We start from the raw sequence: 20,588 nt of genomic DNA on the forward strand, positions 1-20,588 counted from the left end.
GGCTCATGAATTCGCCACCACAAAAATTTTTTGAATTCGTCCAGTATGAGCAGAGTTACAAAGATTTGTCGCATGTTGCAATTGCATTCTCTCTCCTCTCGTCCCGCAAAAGTGCTGGAAGGCAAACAGGAAGAGATGGCACAGATGAAAAAAATATGTCCGCACACCTCATAGCCGTGAGCACTTTCTCTCTCTCTCTTTTTTTCTTTCAAGTACGCGGCTTTTCAGTGCGATCAAGTGCGTATGCGTGGAAAAGACGCGGCCTCCCGCAGTGGCCCCAGTAAAGACTGAGCACGCCATGCACAAATAAGCCAGTGGCTGATACTTGGCCTAGTACACCGTGATTTTGAGCCTTTAGTGTCTTTTATAGATAAAAGATAAAGAGATTTTAAGCTGACTTTGGAAATTTATTGTAAATTCCAGGCCGTGTGCTGCGCTATATTAGTATTTGGCTTGCATTTTCTCGAGAGCCTCGACTACCGATCAGCAGTATTTTCTGACCATGCTCGAAAAGTGTTGCAGGGACCCTTTAAGAAAACAAGCTTTTATAACCTTTCTCAAGATAAACACCATTAGAAAGTATGTTCATTTGCCCTTACATCGATTACACTGTAAACCTAGCAGCTGTACCACAAAAAATTCTTTCACCAAAACATTAAAAAAAAGTCATTTTCCTTGGTAAAAAAAAAGACTAAATGTTACTGCTGCCTTAGTGAGTGTGCCTGGTAAGTAGTAATTTATTCCAAGCACACCAAAATAATGACACTAATTTTGGTGCTTGACCACGAAGCATAAGTTATCCTTGCAAGTTTACACAACCATATGAATCAACTAGATAATGAAGCCAATTAAAGCATTCCAGGGTCATTCACAGTTTTTAAATGACGTGTGGTATCTATGAGATAAAGGGAAATTAAAGTGGATGGAAAAAACAACTACACACTGGTGGGAATAGAACACACAACTTTCGCATTACGCGTGTAATGCGCTACCAGTTGTGCTATAGTGGTGGCAGTTCTCCCATCCCTTTTCTTTGGCACCTCTACATGCACACCTTAAAGAAACTAGCTGGCACCAACCGGGTTTATGTACCCACAACGGTGGCCTAGTTGTTATGGTGCTCGACTGCTGACCCACAGGGCTCAGAATCTAATCCCGGCCGCATTATAGATAGAAGCAAAAAAGCTCAAGGCTCGTGTACTGAGACTTAGGTGCTCATTAAAGTCCCCAAGTGGTCTAAATATCCGAAGCCCTCCACTATGTCGTCTTTCATAATGATATCGTGGTTGCGGGACATTAAAGCCCATCAATTATTATTATTATTACATAGCGGCTTATGTGCAACATTCTTTTGTCCAATGGCATAACATAGCTAGTGATGCAAAGGTTATGGGTTCATTTTAACCTGCAGCAAATTGTTTTATCATTCACTTTAATTCCCCATCATCTCATAATTACTGCAAACAACACACCCTAAATTTTTCCTACGTACAGCAGTCTCTAACAGATACAGACCCCTTGATCAATCCATTTATTTCGTTCATTACAAGTTTTAGTGCGTTTTTGCCAGGCACAGTCTGACTGTTTTCAGCAGTGTATGAGTGGAAATGTTATGTTGGCGGCAACTTACCACGAGACCGTTGGAGGAAATTTTCAAATACTCGCTGACATCATTGCTGTTGAGCATGGCGTTAATGTTGGTTCTGTCAGTAACCTCATATGTGTAATGACGTCCCTGTAATGATATATAAATATTAACAGCCTACATCGCTAGAATAAAGATTAAACAATAACTACCAATTTAAAAATAAAATTTGCCATATCAATACAAAGTTGCATGAGATGGTTTGGTTTGATACAATTTCACCCCAGTGGACAATACCAGAGCAGTAGAGTCAAAAGCCCTCATTACAAAATTTGAAGCATATAGTTGTCCTAGTAACCACTGTTGCAAATAACATATGGCAAGTTAAAGACTGAATTTACAGGCCCCTTTTAGGTGAAATTTAGAAATCAGAAGTTTTGTTCATCTGATTAGAGTTAGATTGAGTTGAAAAGCTGTAAATGTCTGTATTGCCTCTCAAAAAATTTCAGCCTTTCAGTCTGAAAATGAAACACCTTGCATAATTCAAGTTTACAAGCAGAGCACCAAGAAAGAAAAAAGATGCCCAACAAAACCTAGGCGTTCGAATAACTCCAATGAATGTCATAAAAAAAACTGCAGCACAAACCTACAAAAAAATTCATACATGTTGACAACAATATCCTCTACCACATTCTTTTTACTGTATCAGTCCTGCAGCCTGTGTATGCTTTGAGCATACATTCAAGATGTGGTAATTTTCCATTTAAAAATGAGCTAACTATAGTGATATTACCTTGCCAAAGCTGAGCAAAATTTTATCATTTGAAACATTTTGTAGACAGGGTCAAGAGAGTAATTAAGACAGTTACCAGTTACATAAGGTGAAAGTTCTTCAACTTGTACTTAAAGGGCTATGACAGGGTGAATAGGTCGTCTTAGTTTCAGCTTTTATCTCTATGACTAGTAATACCGTATTCTACAGTAAAACTTCGTGTGTTCAACACAATGTCATTGGCATTTACTTTGTGTAATTATTACCCTGTATCTTTTTTTTACTTTTTGTATTTCAGTATTAAAATGCAGGCAAAGAAGTAAAGTGAAAGGTACCTATCCCTAAACAAGAAACAGTGTCACTGTTGCATTTTGCATGATAATGCAAAATTTTTGCAAACTGAAGCTTAAGAAAATGGCAGAAAATCAATATATTCAACCGATCTAACCATATCTATTATAAAAAAATACACACACACAAAAGCAATGATGGAAAAGAAATGTCCCCAATCCCTCGCAACTATGGTTGCCACCTGCCCAGTTCTAGAGCGGCTCAACCGGTTTTTCTTCTACAGCGAGCTGGTTACCAGTCCATGAAGCGTCACTTTAATAACGGGCAATTTTATGACAGCAATTAGACTAGTAGGTTAGCTTAGTGTGCAGTTTTTGTTTGTACGTTAGGCTTACTTGGCTTAAGGAAAGCAATGTTACATTAAATGGCACTGCATGCGAAAGACCTTACATGGCGTCTATTGTTCAACACTAATTTAATCTCCTGGTAGCTCATACCCATCCCCTCCTGCCGAAGGGCCGGTTATCATTCGAGAAACGGTGGCAACCCTACTCACAACCGTCAGGAGGTGCAGCTTTTTGCACAATTTTTAAATGGTACTGAGTATCCTTATGCTCTCACCAATGCACCACTTTTCTCTTCAGAGTGTGTATTACTAATCAAATTTTAAAAATTGCTTCGAGGTAAATCGAGTAAATCGCAGTCAATTTACCCTATCATGCCCATATATACAGAGTGACCATTAAGGATACACACTCCATTTATACACTGTTTCTGCTTGCTTTCGAGACAAATGTGTCCATTGAGTGCCCAATTAATCGAATACCCCGTACTTCTACTATAATTGATAATCCATGTATTGTGAAGGCATCCAAACTATTAACATTGTGTGTGCGCACACGCACATTTCTCTATTGCCAGTTTAAAACATGGAAATAGAGAAATGAAACATTGCAGGGCCGCTGAAGGTGAGGTAAACGCAAGTTTGCCTCACTTTGCATATGGACGACGTCGGGCAAAGTTTGGCCAAAGGTTCTCGCAATATTCAATCCGACCACATTGCAACAAAAATCGGAGACACCATTCTGACCGAAAATTCAGTCCCCGCGAATTATCGCCATTGCACCCACAAGTATCGAGCAACGTACTAAATGTCTAACATATGCGTATTTATATGTTCTACGTGGAACGATTCGACCAACATGTGCACCAAGTTTTAAGTGCACACAATCGGATTCGTACGCAGGCCCTTCATCTTAATAGTGTGACATCAGTCACTGAGCTGCATGCAAAATCCGCACTTTCCGCCCGTATAACAAATAAGTTAGTAAGACTTAAAAAGTTTTAATTCCGAAAGTTTACGCTGCAAATTGTACGATTGTTTAGATCCCTTTATATTTTGAGAAAGAAAGGAATAACATAATAATAACTTTTGAGACACCGTATATATATATATATATATATATATATATATATATATATATATATATATATATATATATAATTACTATTATTACAAGCCATGTATTTGAAAGAGTTAATGCATAAAAATGCCTGGCATTCTGAAAATTGAATCCATTTGCCCAAAAATCTCTTGGACATTGTGCAGAAATATAGGACGTCCTGAAGGAAGGTTTGTGCTGCTCCAAATATGTTGGAAATATCGCAACACTACACCCAACATTTATTCCCCATTTAATAGTTTGATTAGAATGAATACACTGGCTAATAAGGACTTTTATGCAATTTAAAAGAAAGTGGGAGAATGCATTTCACGTAAGCAATAGAAGTTCCACATTGTACCACAGCAGGAAATGGCCGCTCACCTCAAGGATGACTGTAAGTACCATTCGTGTTTTGCATGGAAAAAAAAAAAGAAAAAGAATGAGTAAGCAAATAAAAATCACTCACAAAAAAAGCTACAAAAAAGTTCAGTCCACCACAGGCATACATAAAATTTTGCATTTAACAAGCTTCAGAGCATCAGTTATACCTACAGCTTTGACATCGGCAACATGTATGCATGGTTGCAGGATTGTGCATCAAGTGCTGAGTTACCATGTAATATTGAACTAGGAAGAGATGCAATTCCAACTCAATCATCCACTGAGAAAATGTTTCATTATCTTCAGATGCATACCGCGATATGCAGAGTGCGGACAAAAATAGCCAGAAGCAGTGACGTAGCCAGGTTAGTTGTTTCAGGGGTTTCGAAAAAAAGATTCCTTGCTACACTCCGGACTAGAAGTGTTATAGAAGTGGAATAGAACTGAGTTATATCAACAACACCAACTACAAGCACGATTCTTTAACTGTAGCGTTTTTGTAATTATGGTGATGTGCATGAACAATTAAACTGGACGGAACAACATAATCATTTCATAGCTGTCAGTGTAAAGAACTTCCTTTATACAGTTAAACCTGCTTATAATGAACCTCCACATTATAACGAAATTTTTCTATTCCCGACCATTATTTCGTAGGAGCACGTGTATTTGCGACCTCTATGTAACAAAGTAATAGCAGAAGACATCCTTGATATAACAAATTTTTCCCATAAACAATCTGAAAATTCGGCAGCGAATTTCGTCATTTTGGCACGAGCATGCATCTTTTGCGGGTGACCTGCCACCGACGAAGCGCGAAACAGCAGCAGCGCGCTTGTGGCTTTGGCTACTCCCAGGCAAGAGCGAGCGCTCGTTATTTCACGCGGGTGTGAGCGAGGCAGGTAACCGGGCCTGCGCCCCATGAGCCGGCGTTGCGGCTGAACTCACTGCCACGGGCGCATGTGCAAATGTGCCTCCTTCCTCAAAAAAACAAAAAAAAAAGAGAGAGAAAAAGAAAACTACTTTTGCGTAGGTTGTAACACGCTTTTAGTTAGCGTCACATGTGTAGCCGCATTACATATGGAGGGCACTTTACTGAATAGTTTTTCGCAATATTCGTGTCGCTTGCGCTGCAGTTTCACTGCGCACATGGTGTGGCTACCGACGACTTTCAGCTTTGACTTTCTTTTTTTTTTTTTTTTTCTATTGAATTGTGGACAACCATTACCACTACCGAGGAGAAGTCAGATTAGGCACTGATGAAAGCTCTAGGAGACCACAGTGACGACGACCAACCTTTGGAGGTTGACTCATCACACGCTTCTGTCTTCCGCCATGTCGTGAGTTCGTGGAATCGTAGCTTTCGCGATTAGCTGATTAGCTCTGGAAACAGCACGACGGCACGTTGACGCAATGCAATGAATGCGATAACAACAAATTGTAATGTTATATGAAGTAAGGCTGGCAGCCAACTTGTTCGGATCTGATATCGCGGAACTCCTACAAAACGCTAGTGTGAGCGAATATGGCCACTACAGAGAGAAATTCTCTTTTCACACAGTCTCTTCCCGTTGAAAGCGCCCTGATACTTGCCGAGATAGCATGCGCGTGCCAGCGATCGCGACCACACCCTTAAAATCATAGTTCACGATTACTACTCGAACACCCCCCTCCTCTGTGTTTTTTCATGCTCGTTCAAGACGGGTGGTTTCCTTTTTGTTTGAGCATTGGACAGCAGTTCTAGTATGCTGGGGGGATGTTATCTCATGCACCCTGCAGGCGGTAAAGATGGGCTGGCTCATTTGATCTCTGCTTCAGCAGCGCTCACGTGCTTTTACCCGCCCGTAACAATTATGATGCACGGGGGCAATTTGAACTTGTTATAGAACATGGTGACTTCGGCAAAGGCCCGCCAAGAGTGTCCATACAATTGCTATCACAATAATAATGCAGTTTTTTGCCTCTAAGTAAGTGTTATAAGCTATCTCTGCCTTCAGTTCCCTTTTTGTTCAATTTGTCTGTTTATTTTACAAATTTTGGTACCAAACCTGCATATAAGGAAATCCTCTTAACAATGAATTTTCCCGAAATTTGTCAATTTGTTATATCCAGGTTTAGCTGTATTCAGTACTATAACTAAATTATAACTGCACTGTTTTTTAACAAAAGTTTAGTTGCAAATGCTAAAATTTTGATAATGCCTGCTTAAAGTGTGCAATACCATAGCTATAGTTATGGGGACACAAAGATGAACAGTGCTTTCTGTGGCACAGTCGCCCCTCGATATGACAAGCGCAAGCATGACGAGTTCTCAAATATAGCTAGGGCTTGGCGATCTTCAGTCTTCTTGTTTAGCAAAAATTCATCCAGCTGTTTTTTTTTTTTTAATTCTCCAAGAAATTGGTTCTGTAAGAGGGAAAGATTGAGAACCGAAAAGCATCTGTTTTTTTTTTTTTTTGTGCAGAGCTGTCTTGTATCTACCCTCCCCCCTCCCCCGTGACATTACTGTTGGTTAACTTTGAGGAGATTGAAACGCACTAAATGGCTGCAGATCCTACTCAATACTGTGTCACTGTATATGCAAAACATTGAAGATGTCAGAAATCTGTTCGGCTAGAATACAATGACAGATGACATTTTGAATTCGTAGGAACTCAGGTGCATTCAACACCCAGACACAGTTGAAATGACACTGTTGTATCAAGGTGTAAAATTCCAATGAATAATGTCAGAATAAATCATCGCACGGACACAAGAGTTTAGTGCCATAAGTGAATGCGACTAGTTCGTCCACTACAATGGCCACAGCATGAAGACTGCAAAAACCCAAGTCACGGTTCCTTCAACTTCTGTGTGCAGTCCCTCTCTTCACTTGTAGTTTTTGTTTGTCAGGCTGACGCGTGTTCACCTAGCCAAGCTTCTTGGAACACAGCATACAGAAGTTTCAATTGCACACTCATGTCTCGCCACCTATTACAAAGCACTGTCCCTTGTCAAAACTGTTGCACATTAATTTAGTTTTATGCACATTATTTTCAGGCCTACTCTTCTGCTTTCCATGTCCAATTCAGTAATCATGAGTTGTAATTCGTCCCCTGAAAATTACCCAGGTGCAAAGGCTGGCACAGTCATGAAGACACTCTGTGTGATACGTTATTGAGAGAGCTGGTCATGCTGGGCGACTACCGCAGCCAAAATGAGCACCTTGAATTTGTAACCGTCTTTGTTTGAATGGAGTAATCAGGTGAAACTGCTTAGCTGAAGAGGTTGGCCATGGCCCTTAAGTGATGGCATCAAACTCTATCTCTGCGTCTGTACCTACAGTCTGGAGTAGGTGCGATATCATGCCTACCAAGGTGCAGCCCTGCATGAGATGGCATGCCACTGGTGCGCACTATACTCTTAAAAATACACCTATCCATTCAAAACTATGTAAAATAAACACTGCATATTGTAATAATCGTGTCTTCTGAAGTTGCATTCTGAAACTTCCCTCACTTTTGATATTTTTGTTTACCACCTCTTCAAGTAGTCGTCCAAATCATATTAGTGGCTTTCACAAAAGACTTGCAAGCAAATAGCCACTTTTCACCCACAAAGTACTCACAAAGGTTGTCCAAACACCATTGAGCACAGAAGCCAACTTGACGTTCAACAAAATCTTCACTGTCAACCCAAGGCTCCATTTTTGCGAGAGGGTTCTCTGGTAGCCCTGACAGGCGCTTTTCCAGGGTTACTTTGTTCTCACCTGCATCACAGTGCATGCACAAATATCTCTTCACTTCAAGTACACAGCAAGCTCTGGACTACAATCCATTTTTTTTTTCAGACAAAAAGCTTAATGAAAATAAAGCAATGATAGGCAGCAGAATATTTGGTCTAGTGAATCATGAATACTAAAAAAAATATGCTTAGTAATAATAAATCATAAATACCCTCTATTACAAAGTTATTAAGAACCAAGTTCTATAAACAAGACTTCCAAAAAAAAACTACACTAAGCTAAACAAAAACTCACTTGTTTGAGCAAATTTCTCCAAGGCGATAAGTGAGAACAAGATCACAAGAGTGTTGCATGTAACAGGATCCTGCAAGATAATGAAGAAAAGCAAAAACAACAATGCTCATGAACATTTAAACAAGTCTCTAAAGCAAGACAAGCTTTCTAAATTATAGCATAAACTTGATTAAAAAGATTTTAAAGGAAATTACATAAAATACCTACCCCAACCATCAATTTGAAGATGAAATTTCACGCTGACTGCTAGTTATAACAATAAGTATTCATTTCGGATGACTACTGGTAAAAAGTTAATTAGAACAGACAGTGATGCCTAGAAAAGTACAGTGGATGTTATTTTATTTATTTATTTATTTATTTATTTATTTATTTATTTATTTATTTACAATACTGCTACTCTCTTTCGAGAGCGTGGCAGTTGGGCAGTACAAAGATTTTTCACAAAAAAAATAACGAAAGAAAACAGTAAAAGCAAACACTTACAAGCGTAAAAGAAAATATGAATATCGTCAATACAATCAAAGAATGGAGGAGGTAAATATAATATTAATTGACATAAAATGACCACAAAATATATTGCAAGTTCTAAATATTATGCAATACTGTCATCAAACTGAATGCAAAAAAGAGGAAATGTATGGCACCAAATGAAGGCTGGATGGATTTGATAATTTTAGTATTGAGACTTAAAATGTATTAAAAACTTGATTTGCAATCATTGAGAGCTTGTTTGAAAATGTCTAAATGATTGTTGAGTGCAGGTGTGAACAAATAAAGAAGAACGGAATCTATGTCGCTTTATTGCTACCGTGGCCCTTCATACATTGCTCCTGTTATGCGCGCACAGTTTTTTCTATTTGTGATGAAAGTTCAGATAATGATTTTGTATTGGTGATAGCAGCATCAAGTTCATCCCATTCTGCTATTGCGAGCGGGAAGAATGAATACTTGAATGCGTCGTTTTTGCATACGTATTTTCGCTTATTGCATACGCATATGCTTATTGCGTGTTTGTCTAGCCTGGGAACGTGAGACGTATTTGGAAGTATCTATACTGTAGTTATTTTTGAGTAGCTGGAACAGAAATTTGAGCATGTTTCGCTCTTGTGGACAGTGTTTGTAGGCCGGACTGGATCAAAAGATATGTTGGCGAATATAAGCATCTGTATTTGTTGAGGATGTAACTAACAGCCTTCCTTTGTATTGCCTCTAATTTGCCTATGTTAGTCTGCGTATGCGGAAACCACACCGTGTCAGCGTGTTCGAGAACTGGCCTCACAAATCATGTGTAAGCCAACAGCTTCGTTGATGTTGTTGAGAGCGCTAGACTTCGTTTTAAGAAAATAGTTTGCGTAGTGCCTTCGAAGTAATATTATCTATGTGTTGGTCCCATTTAAGATCAGAAGTGAGTGTAACTACAATATATTTATGTTCCTCAACTTTATTAAGTGGAGTGTCGTTAATGGTGTATGTGTAGTTGGATGGTTTTGTTTTCCTGCACACAATCAGTCAATACCCCTGATTTTTGTATGTTTATTTTCATCTGCCATTTAGAGCACCAATCAGCTAAGACGGCTAAAGAATTATTAATCTTGATATGGTAGTTGTGAATATTAATTTCTTTATAAATGACACAGTCGTCTGTGAATAATTTTATATTGCAAGCAACATTATCAGTAATATCATTAATGTATATTAAAAAAAGCAGAGGCCCAAGCACAGAGCTTTGAGGAACTCCGGATGTCACTGCAACTGTGTTAGAAAACATTTGTTCGTAAAGTACAAATTGTGATTGGCTAAATAGGAAACCTTTTATCAACGCAGAAATTTCTCCTATTCCAAAAACAGTTTCAATTTTAGCTATTAGTTTGCTGTGACATACACAGTCAAATGCCTTAGACAAGTCGAGTAAAATTAAGTCAGTTTGGCCATGGTTGTTAACTGTAGCAGCAAGATAGTGAACTAGTTCAGTAAGCTGGGTAACTGTTGAAAAGCCACTTCTAAAGCCATGTTAGTTGGAAGAGAAAAAATGAATGTGCTCAAAAATAATGTCATGTGTTGTAAAATTATGTGTTCAAGGAGTTTACATGAAGTGCTGGTCAATGAGATAGGTCTGAAATTTGAGGGTAATAATGCATTGCCTCCTTTGTGTATTGGTATCACTTTTGCTACTTTCCAATCATTAGGAAGTTGTGAAGTCTTGAGTGATTTCCGGAAAATGACACCTAGATACTGACTACACCATTCTGCATATTTTTTTAGGAAACTGTTAGGTATATTGTCGGAACCGCTAGCTTTTCTGGGGTCGAGTTTTAGAAGCAGGTTGAAAATGCCAGCATCAGGGATATCTATTTTGTCGATTTTTATGCCATGTTGCAGAATGATTGGTGGAATAACGTTATCATCTACAATAAACACTGATCGAAAAAAATCGTTATATGTGTTGGCCTTAACAGTTTTTTCTTCAGGGAGGAGATCCGATGTTGTTTTCTTGGTACGAAAGTGATTCCAGAACCTGCAGGGATTGTTGATAAGAAAAGTAGGTAACGATACGTCGAAATTGCGCTGTTTAGCAAGCTTAGCTTTAAGCTTGAATTCCGCGATGACATCTGGTAGCTTCTGAATTCTTGATTCTCCCCTGCCTTTCGTTTTTATTGCCCTGCGTAACCTTTTCAAACATCGCTGTGCCTGAATGACGTCACGCGTGATCCAAGGATTATTTTTTGGTAGGCGCTTGATTTTTGTTGGTACGTAATGAGTGATACAAAAAAGTACAACAGATTTGAAGAGAAGCCAAAGGTAATCGACATCTACTGAGGTATTCGAACCCATTTATGAGAAATTCTGAAATTCATGAGCTAGGTGAGTTTGTATGCTTTCATCATCAGCTTTTTCGAAGTCTGTTACAACAGATGCAGAAAAAAGTGTGGTTATGATATCTCCAAGCGGGACGACGCACACCGGTACGTCGTGGTCAGATATTCCACTGGCTACATCTACTCTTATATGGTTTATGTCAAAGTGGTCGCTGAGAAATATGAGATCAAGTATGTTCCGATTTACCCCGTGAGAGCGGGTAGGGTGCGAAACAACCTGATGAAGATTGAAGGTGAGCATGAGATCAATTGTGATAGAAATGTGAAGAAAAGAAAGTGGAGGAAAAGATGAATTGTCACTGGCAGGGGCCGAACTTGCGACCTTCGAATAACGCATCCGATTCTTTACCAACTGACCTATAGCGGCAGTTATCCCTACGTCCATTTTATAGGGTATATACGTGCATATAAACGCATATACCTATAACATTGCCGTACTGGCTACTGGTGGCAGTGACTGAAGCTCCCCCATTTAAATCCACCATCTCCGGAAGTAAAAACCACTGGAGACGATTGGTATGAATGAAGTTCGGCCAGATATCTTAAAACACAGAAATTCTCTTGCTGCACAGGTGGCAAGCTCATAACCTTAGTGAGCTTCCTCTTCCATACAAGCTTTATTTATTGCACTGTGACAATGAGAATCCACTTCAACTTATAAAAATTCCAGCATTGGAAAATAAAATGTTTGAGGCCTGTATGCTAAGATTTAAATGCATCTTATAGAACCCCAGTTGGTCGAAATTTTCAGAGCCCTCCACTACGGCATCTATTGTAATTATTTTGTAATTTTGGGATGTTAAACACCAGATGCAGTCGAACCCCGCTACTACGAAACTGACTGGGCGCGAAAAAAATTTCGTTGAAGCAAAAATTCGTTGTAGTGAAATTGAAAAAATATAGCTGATCTGAGCTAGCTATACAAAGGAACGTCTGCTCTTAAAATTAAAAAAGAGTCCGCTGCTTCCTATTCTTTCCCGGCAGCATCACGACGCGATTCACAGTCATGCATAGAGAGGCCATGGTGAAAACCGCTGAAATAACGCCTACAACCGCATTCGTAAACGGACCAAACAGTTGCATTAACACGTTAACACCAGCAGCCGTCCGCCATCAAAGTGTATCCGACAATGCCGAGATGACAGCAGGGTATCGTGGAGCGACGACTTCTCCATTATTCTATGCCATTCTTATCATCCATCACTCGCGGATAGCTGATTTTGTTGATAATGTGGACGAACAGCCACACTGATTAGTTACCACATTGGCCAAGCGCGAACATAATTATAAGCTTCGGAATCGGAAAAGGCATCGTTCTGCGGTTGCAGCCAGCAGCCGCGTGAAGGAAACCATGAACTGAGCGAGTGAACTTCACCTTCGGATCGTCTGCGGCTCAAAAGCTCCTGTCGCAAAAGCAGGGTAGTCTCATTGCTATCGCTATCGAGCAATGGCGGCGCCCACGCTTACTTAACAGCAGCGGTATAGCGGCCGTTTCTGGTAGTGCTAACGAGTGTTTTAGACTTCGTTGACGCATATTCAGGCTCTGAAAATGCATTGAAATGTTAAAGATTGGGCTTCCTGCATATAAATATGTATCTGAGCATAGAATTGCATTGTGAAATTTCGTTGAAGCGGGACAATCGAAGAAAAAGTGTTTGTGGCGGCAATATATATGCATTGACTCCTATGCACTACTGACGGGGAGTCGTGACTTTTTTTGTTGTAGTGAAGCGGCATTCGTTATAGCGGAGCTCGACTGTATTAATAAGCATCGAAAAGCCATCCAGCTCCTCTAAAACCTTCTTTAAAGTGTGGAGAGATGGGCAACAAAGCAATGGAGATCCACATGGGCACGTAGAATAAAAACCTCGCCCTTTTCTCTCCTTTTTTCTTTGATTACATGACCTTCAGACAGTATGTACCATTTTTACTTCTGTAATGAACACACTCGCATAATAAATGCACCCCCAATTTAAGCCATCAAAATTAGAAAATTTTTTTTCCCCACGTAATAAACGCACCACATTTCATCCGCTGCAGTCCCGCTAACCAACACCTAGCACCTTCTCACCCGTTGGATTTCTTCCGTTTTCTATTATTTTGCCGACCCACCTTGGCTTGCTCCCTCCCTCCCCTTTGCCTGTTACCGCGTGCCGTATTGTTTTGCTTTTTATCTGTGCGCGGCATGTCCCCCGTCTTATCTGTGCGCCAAAGAGGGGTTGAACAGTGCGAGTGTAGAGACATCGCAGCTAATAACCACACAGCAAGCGAAGGTCACAAAACTGATATGAGGGGTTTAACGTCCCAAAACCACCATATGATTATGAGAGACGCCATAGTGGAGAGCTCCGGAAATTTCGATCACCTGGGGTTCTTCAACGTGCACGCGAATATGAGCACACGAGCCTATGACATTTCCGCCTCTATCAGAAATGAAGCAGCCGTAGACGAGATTCGATCCCGCGACCTGAGGGTCAGCAGCTGAGTACCTTAGCCACTAGATCTTTGCGGAGGGGCGAAGGTCACGAAACTGCCAGCGCCAACCGACGCAGGCAGTTTTAAAAAGCCCAACCACATGCACGTGATTTTCAAGTGACCATAACAAGATTTGCTGTCGCGAAGAATCAATAGTTGCTATTGCATCAACGGCTTCTGGAAAACCAGAAAAAATTGCTTGTCGTCCAGAAAAGATCGTGATAATTTCCGCAACATAGTAGCACCCCCAATTCTCGCTTCGCTTGTTATCCGCGCGTAGAGGAACTTCTCATGTAGAAGCGAGGCAATGGCCGTATTTTGTCATTAATCTTGTTATTGACAATTTCTTTTGGTGTTTCGGGGGTAGCTTGCTGCAATATTGGTTTCTTGCTACAATGTAAACAGCGTCGTCGTGCCAGGTTGCCGCGAAGTTGGCAAAATGCATCGTAGCGTCGTAGCATACTGTTTTGGGCGCCTCTCGAGATCACAGCAGACCACTGTTGCGGTTAAATTATTGCGAGAAAAAATAGCCACAAAACGCTTTTATGGCGTGCGCAGGCAGTCCAGGGACAGCTTGAAGATAGCGCCATCAGCCACGAAAGATGAGTTAAGTGCAACAAAGAAGCTATTTCCAAACACTGTATGCGTATGTCAATTGCAAAAGGACATTGGTTACTTGCTGTAATGTTAACGGCATCGTCAAGGTCGTCGTGCGAGGTTGCCGCGAAGTTAGCAAAGTGCGTCGTAGCGTCATAGCGCACGCTTCTGCGCGCCCCTGCAGATCACAGCAGATACCACTGTTGTGGTTAAACAATTGTGAGAAAAGATGGCCGCAAAATGCTTTTATGGTGTGCGCGGGCGGCCCGGGGACAGCTTGCAGGAAATAGCGCCATCAACCACCGAAGATGAGTAAAGTGCAACAACGAAGCTATTTCCAAACAGTGTACGCATATGGCAATTGCGAAAGGCTAAGCGACCTAACTTTTTTTTGCATTACCACATTTTTGGCTCCTCCAAAAAATTTTGCATTAAATTTACCTCGCCAAATAAACGCACTGCTGTGATTTTTCAAGAAAAAAAGCGTGTTAATTATGCGAGTAAATACGGTAAATAAATTTGAATTTTGATAAGCAGCACTTCATCCCTGTCCCACAATGCAACCAGAATCCAGATGGCTGTGGCCAGTCTCCTGGCTGTGATCCACTTACACCCTCACAACTCTGGTTGCTTGCTGCTGTGGCCCATCTAAAGAAAATTTTCCTGCAGCCTTCATAACAGCCAGGAGTGAGTGTCAGGAGACACAGCATTTTTCAGTCTCCCAGGCAGGTATTTCACTGCAAACTATAAAGGCCACCGTGGAGACGATTTTTAGGCTATAATTTTGACGAAGACTACATGTAACTTTGATCAAATAACAATATATGATGATGATATGATATGTGGGGTTTAACGTCCCAAAAGCACCATATGATTATGAGAGACGCCGTAGTGGAGGGCTCCGGAAATTTGAGCCACCTGGGGTTCTTTGACGTGCACCCAAATCTGAGCACACAGGCCTACAACATTTCCACCTCCATCGGAAATGCAGCCGCCACGGCCGGGATACGAATACGCGACCTGCGGGTCAGCAGCCGAGTATCTTAGCCACTAGACCACCGCGGCGGGGCCAAATAACAATATATGTCACGTGAAGAGGCACACACTGCAGCTGATGAATTAGAGCAGTTTACACGAATTAGAGCAGTTTACTTCAAAAGTTCTATGCACTCGCAAAGAGTTTTCATTATGATGATAGTTTCAAGATATCCATTAGCGTAGAGTAACTTTCTTGCGTCGATGTATAATGTTCAGTTAAGAAAGTAATGGGAACACAAGTGCATTTTTATACCAAGTTTGACAGTGACTGAAAACTGAAACTAGTTTCAAGTTTGTGCCAAGTGTATACACCTTGTCAGATGGCTTAATTTAAGTAGTATTTGTAATATGCTAACATAGTGATTAAAAAGTTTATTAGTAAATTTTTGGTATATATTCAATTTTTATTTAGATTACCAGTGTTATAACCACCTCGCTGAATAACCAGACTGAACAAGTAAGTTTGTGCGAAATGCCACGAGCTCTTATATTTGTAGTTGGCTAACATTAAGATTACATCAACCGAAACCAGAGAAGGCATGCCCAGGATAAATGTGTTGCTGCTTGCTGGAGCGATCATACATTTAAGGAAGAAACACGTAAACTATTTCTTCATTTGTAAACAAACAAACACAGGTGGTGCAGCACCTGCCTATTAACATCATAACAGATGCCACATAAACAATAAAAGCTGCAGGAGCCACATGACTGGAACTCTACAGTTCTGCTTTCAAGTCGAAGGTTAGAGCATCTGAAGTTGTACTGAAAGAACCAGTCATATGTGCCTGAGACACTCAATTTAGACATGCTGTGCACTGCCATAGTGCTCTGTAGCACTTGAAAATAATTACCTGAACGTACCATAACATGACAGTAGACAGTGGAGGTCAGTCAGCTTTAAAGAGTAGATTCAGCAACAGGCAGATAACCACAAGAGACATCTATGCCCCATTGACACAAATCAATGGCTAGTGCACAACTACTAACATTCACCCTGCATAAGCTTTCACATTATTTTGCTTTGGCTTGATATCATCCCATTGCATTACCAAGCTTTTGCTCATAATATGTATGGACAATTTAGGAAAACAACAAGCGTGAATACAAAACACACTCACCAAATTTGCAATGAGGTATTCGAGTGTGTCTTCTGTCAGAAGCGCAACACTGCTTGGTCCTGTTTGTGCATGCAAGAAAATAAGAGAAGAAAAAGATGAATACCAGAAATAAATGACTGAATTTCAAATTTAAGTGTTGCATGATAAATAGCAGCCACAAGAAACAACGCTGTGTTGACCCTATGCAATTAAACGTTTACCCCTTTTACAGGTTTTCTGGTTGGGAATGATCAGAAACCACAGTGAAGTACATATTACGCTGGTCTGCACAAAGGTATAATAATTTACTCATTTCATCAGTGGGAGCCAGTCATGTTATGCAGCACTTGAAGCACCCTTTAGGATGGAAGCCAGAAATTGTTTTGCAAGACACATACAGTAAGCTACTCTATCCCTGTACCATAGTTACCCGGTACTAATTGACTTCACACGAGTTGCTTTTGTGAGATACATGTGAGGCACATGTCATGTTTTAGTAGCATCATTATACATAATGGGTGCACATGATAAAATTTTAAAATAAAAGCATGTAAAGATGTACAAGATGCAATAATGAAAGAGTTTCTAATGTGTGCTTCCCTATGAGCATCACTACCATCATCTTAACTACTTGAAAAAAAAAAGTCTATGAGTATATTTGTTCAAAGTAGCATGAATGTGTTGTGTGCTGCCTGACATATGACTGCTAGAAGAATAACTCAAAGGTTGTGGGTTTGGATCCCACAGACTAAAAGGGTGATTTTTTATCTGCTTTAATTCATTTTGATTTACAACCTAATTACTACACTACTATTAAAGACAATGTCCCATATGCTTTCCTTGACGTAATTGTCTGTTGGATTCACCTGGTTGTGCTAGGCACCAGTGGGTTTGGATTCCACAGACTGAAAGGATGATTTTTTATCTACTTTCATTCATTTCAATTTATAACCTAATTACTATGCTACTGTTAAAGACAATGGCCCATACGCTTTCCTTGACATAATTGTCCGTTGGATTGATCTGGTTTTGCTTGGCACCAGGTATATTAAATTTTGCCGCAGGGACAGCACAAAAATTAGTTCAAAGCTTCATAAGGACTTGACAGAATTTTCAGACGAATTCACATAAGAGATTTTTTAGCTGGCAATACTGTAATCACTATGACCACATTTCACCAGCTAAAACCACCACGCACGTTATTCCAGCTATTCTTTAACCTGCACAGTGTCTATGGCACCTGATGACCACTCACTAACCAAAAGAACAATCAACTTTTATAAAAACATGACTTGTATGATGCTTACAACTGGTTTTAGGTTACCAGCTCAACCAGGTTGTCCCCATCCTTGTCTCAACTCCCTCTCTTCTTCCTCCTCTTTTTACTACTTTGGCATTTTTCCTACTTCCACCACCTTCCCAAAACTTTTCTGACCCTGCCATTACCACTACGAAGCCTACATATGCAAAATTGTACCAGTCATTTTCTCTTCAGTACCATGTAACTGGCAGCACAGTAAGAATAGGAATAAGATGCACATACAAATGAGTAATATACAGACCTATAACTAGTTTATTCAAATTATTTCCCATGTATATAAAGGAAACCAATCATAAGAAACAATGAACAAAACCATTCATTTCTACTTAAAAATGCATTACACTACTGTCTTCATCCAGTTAGAATACCCCTAGTAACTCAAGAAAACAAAGTTTATTTTGAAAAAAAAAAAAGAAATCCATTAATACACATCATAGCTATCAAAGATGAAAATTTCAAGTCTAGGAACAAACTATAAACACAAATGAATACCTGAATAAAAAACACTACATAATTTCCAAATTTCTGAAAATTTTAACACTACTGTCGGGTAACCAAGTTGAAACAACAGTCTTGTAGTCATCAAATATTGCTACTATTTGTAGCAATATTCGGATTTAACTCAGGTTACACTTCCTTTACGTAACTCTATTTTTTTTTTTTTTTTATGGACAAAATGCTGTCTTATGTTCAAGGCAACAGTAAAAGGCCTTCATGCTTGCAAATAGCAGCATAAATTACCACAGACAATGGTGTCTCCAAGCCTTCCTTCAGTAAAATGGCTCATTAACAAGTACATACTCTTTCCAATACTTCAGCTTTTTCAGCAAAGTTCAATGCATTGTCAGATTGCTATAGTAAGCTCCTCTCTACTACACTGAAAAATCTAAAAGGACTAATACAGCTTATTTTAGTTACTTGAAAAGTTGGGGGTACCTACAAAATTTTTGTAACTGTTCATCTATTCCTATGTCGTTCACCAGGTCATAAATTAGTGGCCACGATATGGTGTGGAATGTAGAGGTTGTAGTGTCCACAGGACTTGCTCCTTGGATGTAACCTATACTCAATGACAAATTTTCTTGACAGCTCTGTGGAAGCTACATAACCGAAGTCTATGCCTGCTACCATGCCAAAATATAGTACTCAAGTATACTGATTATTTTTTTATTTTGACTTGTTGAAATAAATGCTGCTTTAGTCATTATGAGAATGAAACAGTGGTGGGAAGTAGTAGCTAAAATAAAGTTAATGTTCACTTTGCATGAATGCCTTCCCTTTCTTTTAATTTTTTAGACACCACTACCTTTTCAGCACGCCCATTTTGCATAGTAAACATGGCGTCTATGACATAGCGGGTCAGTGTGCAGCTGCAAACATGCTGTTTAGTTCTCAAATCAAAATATACTTGTAATACTGCATATGGCACTAAAATGTACACTGAACCGTCAAAATGTTTCTCCCATTCACATTTTCGTGTATTTAATCTTCGAAATGCCTTAACAATGTAAGGGAGCAAAACCAAAATCAGCCGCAAGTTGCAGTACTACGTGCGAAAGCCCCGCCCCCATAGCTTCACTCCAATGTCAAGATAAGCTGTTGCTGAGTACGCTACAGTATGCAGAAAAAATAGTTTGATACATCTTTTGAATAGCTGTTCATGCTTATTATGAAACATTATACACAATCTTAAAAGGGCCTGAATGTGAGCTATTTAGTAAAATACTCCAGTGAAAAAAAAAAAACAGCACACAAAAAAAGCATGGACAAGGAAGGAGTTCTTCAATTGTTCCTGCTTATATTGTGCTTGCTTTTTTCCTAATATACTAAACAATCTATAAAAGAAAGCTTTGCCCGTTTATTGAAAAAATCACATTTCTTACTCACAGATGCATTGGAAGAATATTCACTTGAGGAATGCCCCAAATTTTGGGCTCCTTTGATTAAAAGTTATCAAAGCATGATGCTTTCAGAGGATACTCGCACGAAAAAATAAAATAAATAAAAATTAAGCAGCCATACAAGACTTACCAGCAAGCTTTTCTGCAATGCATCCGAGAACAACACAAATGTTTCGATGCCACGTTGGGTTGTTCCTGCCACTCAGCGAGAGCTCTCTTGAGAGTTGAAACATTTGCGACAACTTTCCCACGGATTCCTTCAAAAGTATAACGAGATCAATTAAATCAGCACAATAATGTGTGAAGCTCAAAGAATCAAAGCGAACTTGCATAAGCAATGCTATGAGAATGTCATAAAAAAAATCACGCCAGGCCTGTGCGAAAAGCGCAGCACAGTCGTAGCGAAAACTGGAAGAGCGCCATTTCTAAAACCTGTTGCTCCCTCTCTTGGGACAACTAGTATGCATGCAAAGGTACCCACAACTCCATTAATTGATTTGATGGCTGAATATGATGAAGAATTATGGCCGAGTCTTTTGTAATGCTGTGGTAGAATACTGGACTGGGACAGAACAGACCCAGGTTTAAACTTTGATTTATCCTGGATATTTTTTTTTTCTTTTTGTTTCAAGCGATAAGTGTTGTGGATGCCAGCGGTGGCAGCAGCAGCAGACAACTACGGCACCCTTGTTGCCATATCATAACAGCTTTCACTGTAAACAAAGTTTACAGAACAAGTATTTCAGAAAACTGGAAAATGAAAGGCAACATGTAACATTTCAAAAGCA

At 39.8% G+C, this 20,588-nt stretch overlaps 1 protein-coding gene across 1 annotated transcript in view; it reads right to left on the reverse strand.

Moving 5' to 3' along the window:
- LOC119177039 (RING finger and SPRY domain-containing protein 1) overlaps positions 1–20,588 on the reverse strand; it is a 70,637-nt gene that overhangs the window by 45,808 nt on the left and 4,241 nt on the right. The window contains exons 4-9 of the mRNA XM_075878014.1: positions 19,931–20,057; positions 16,600–16,658; positions 8,493–8,562; positions 8,082–8,222; positions 4,475–4,485; positions 1,631–1,735 (exon numbers count right to left, since the gene is read on the reverse strand). Coding sequence (XP_075734129.1) covers positions 1,631–1,735; positions 4,475–4,485; positions 8,082–8,222; positions 8,493–8,562; positions 16,600–16,658; positions 19,931–20,057 — 513 coding nt within the window. The remainder of the gene's footprint in view (positions 1–1,630; positions 1,736–4,474; positions 4,486–8,081; positions 8,223–8,492; positions 8,563–16,599; positions 16,659–19,930; positions 20,058–20,588) is intronic.

The sequence above is a fragment of the Rhipicephalus microplus genome, chromosome X, assembly GCF_043290135.1.
Source record: "Rhipicephalus microplus isolate Deutch F79 chromosome X, USDA_Rmic, whole genome shotgun sequence".
Classification (NCBI taxonomy): domain Eukaryota; kingdom Metazoa; phylum Arthropoda; class Arachnida; order Ixodida; family Ixodidae; genus Rhipicephalus; species Rhipicephalus microplus.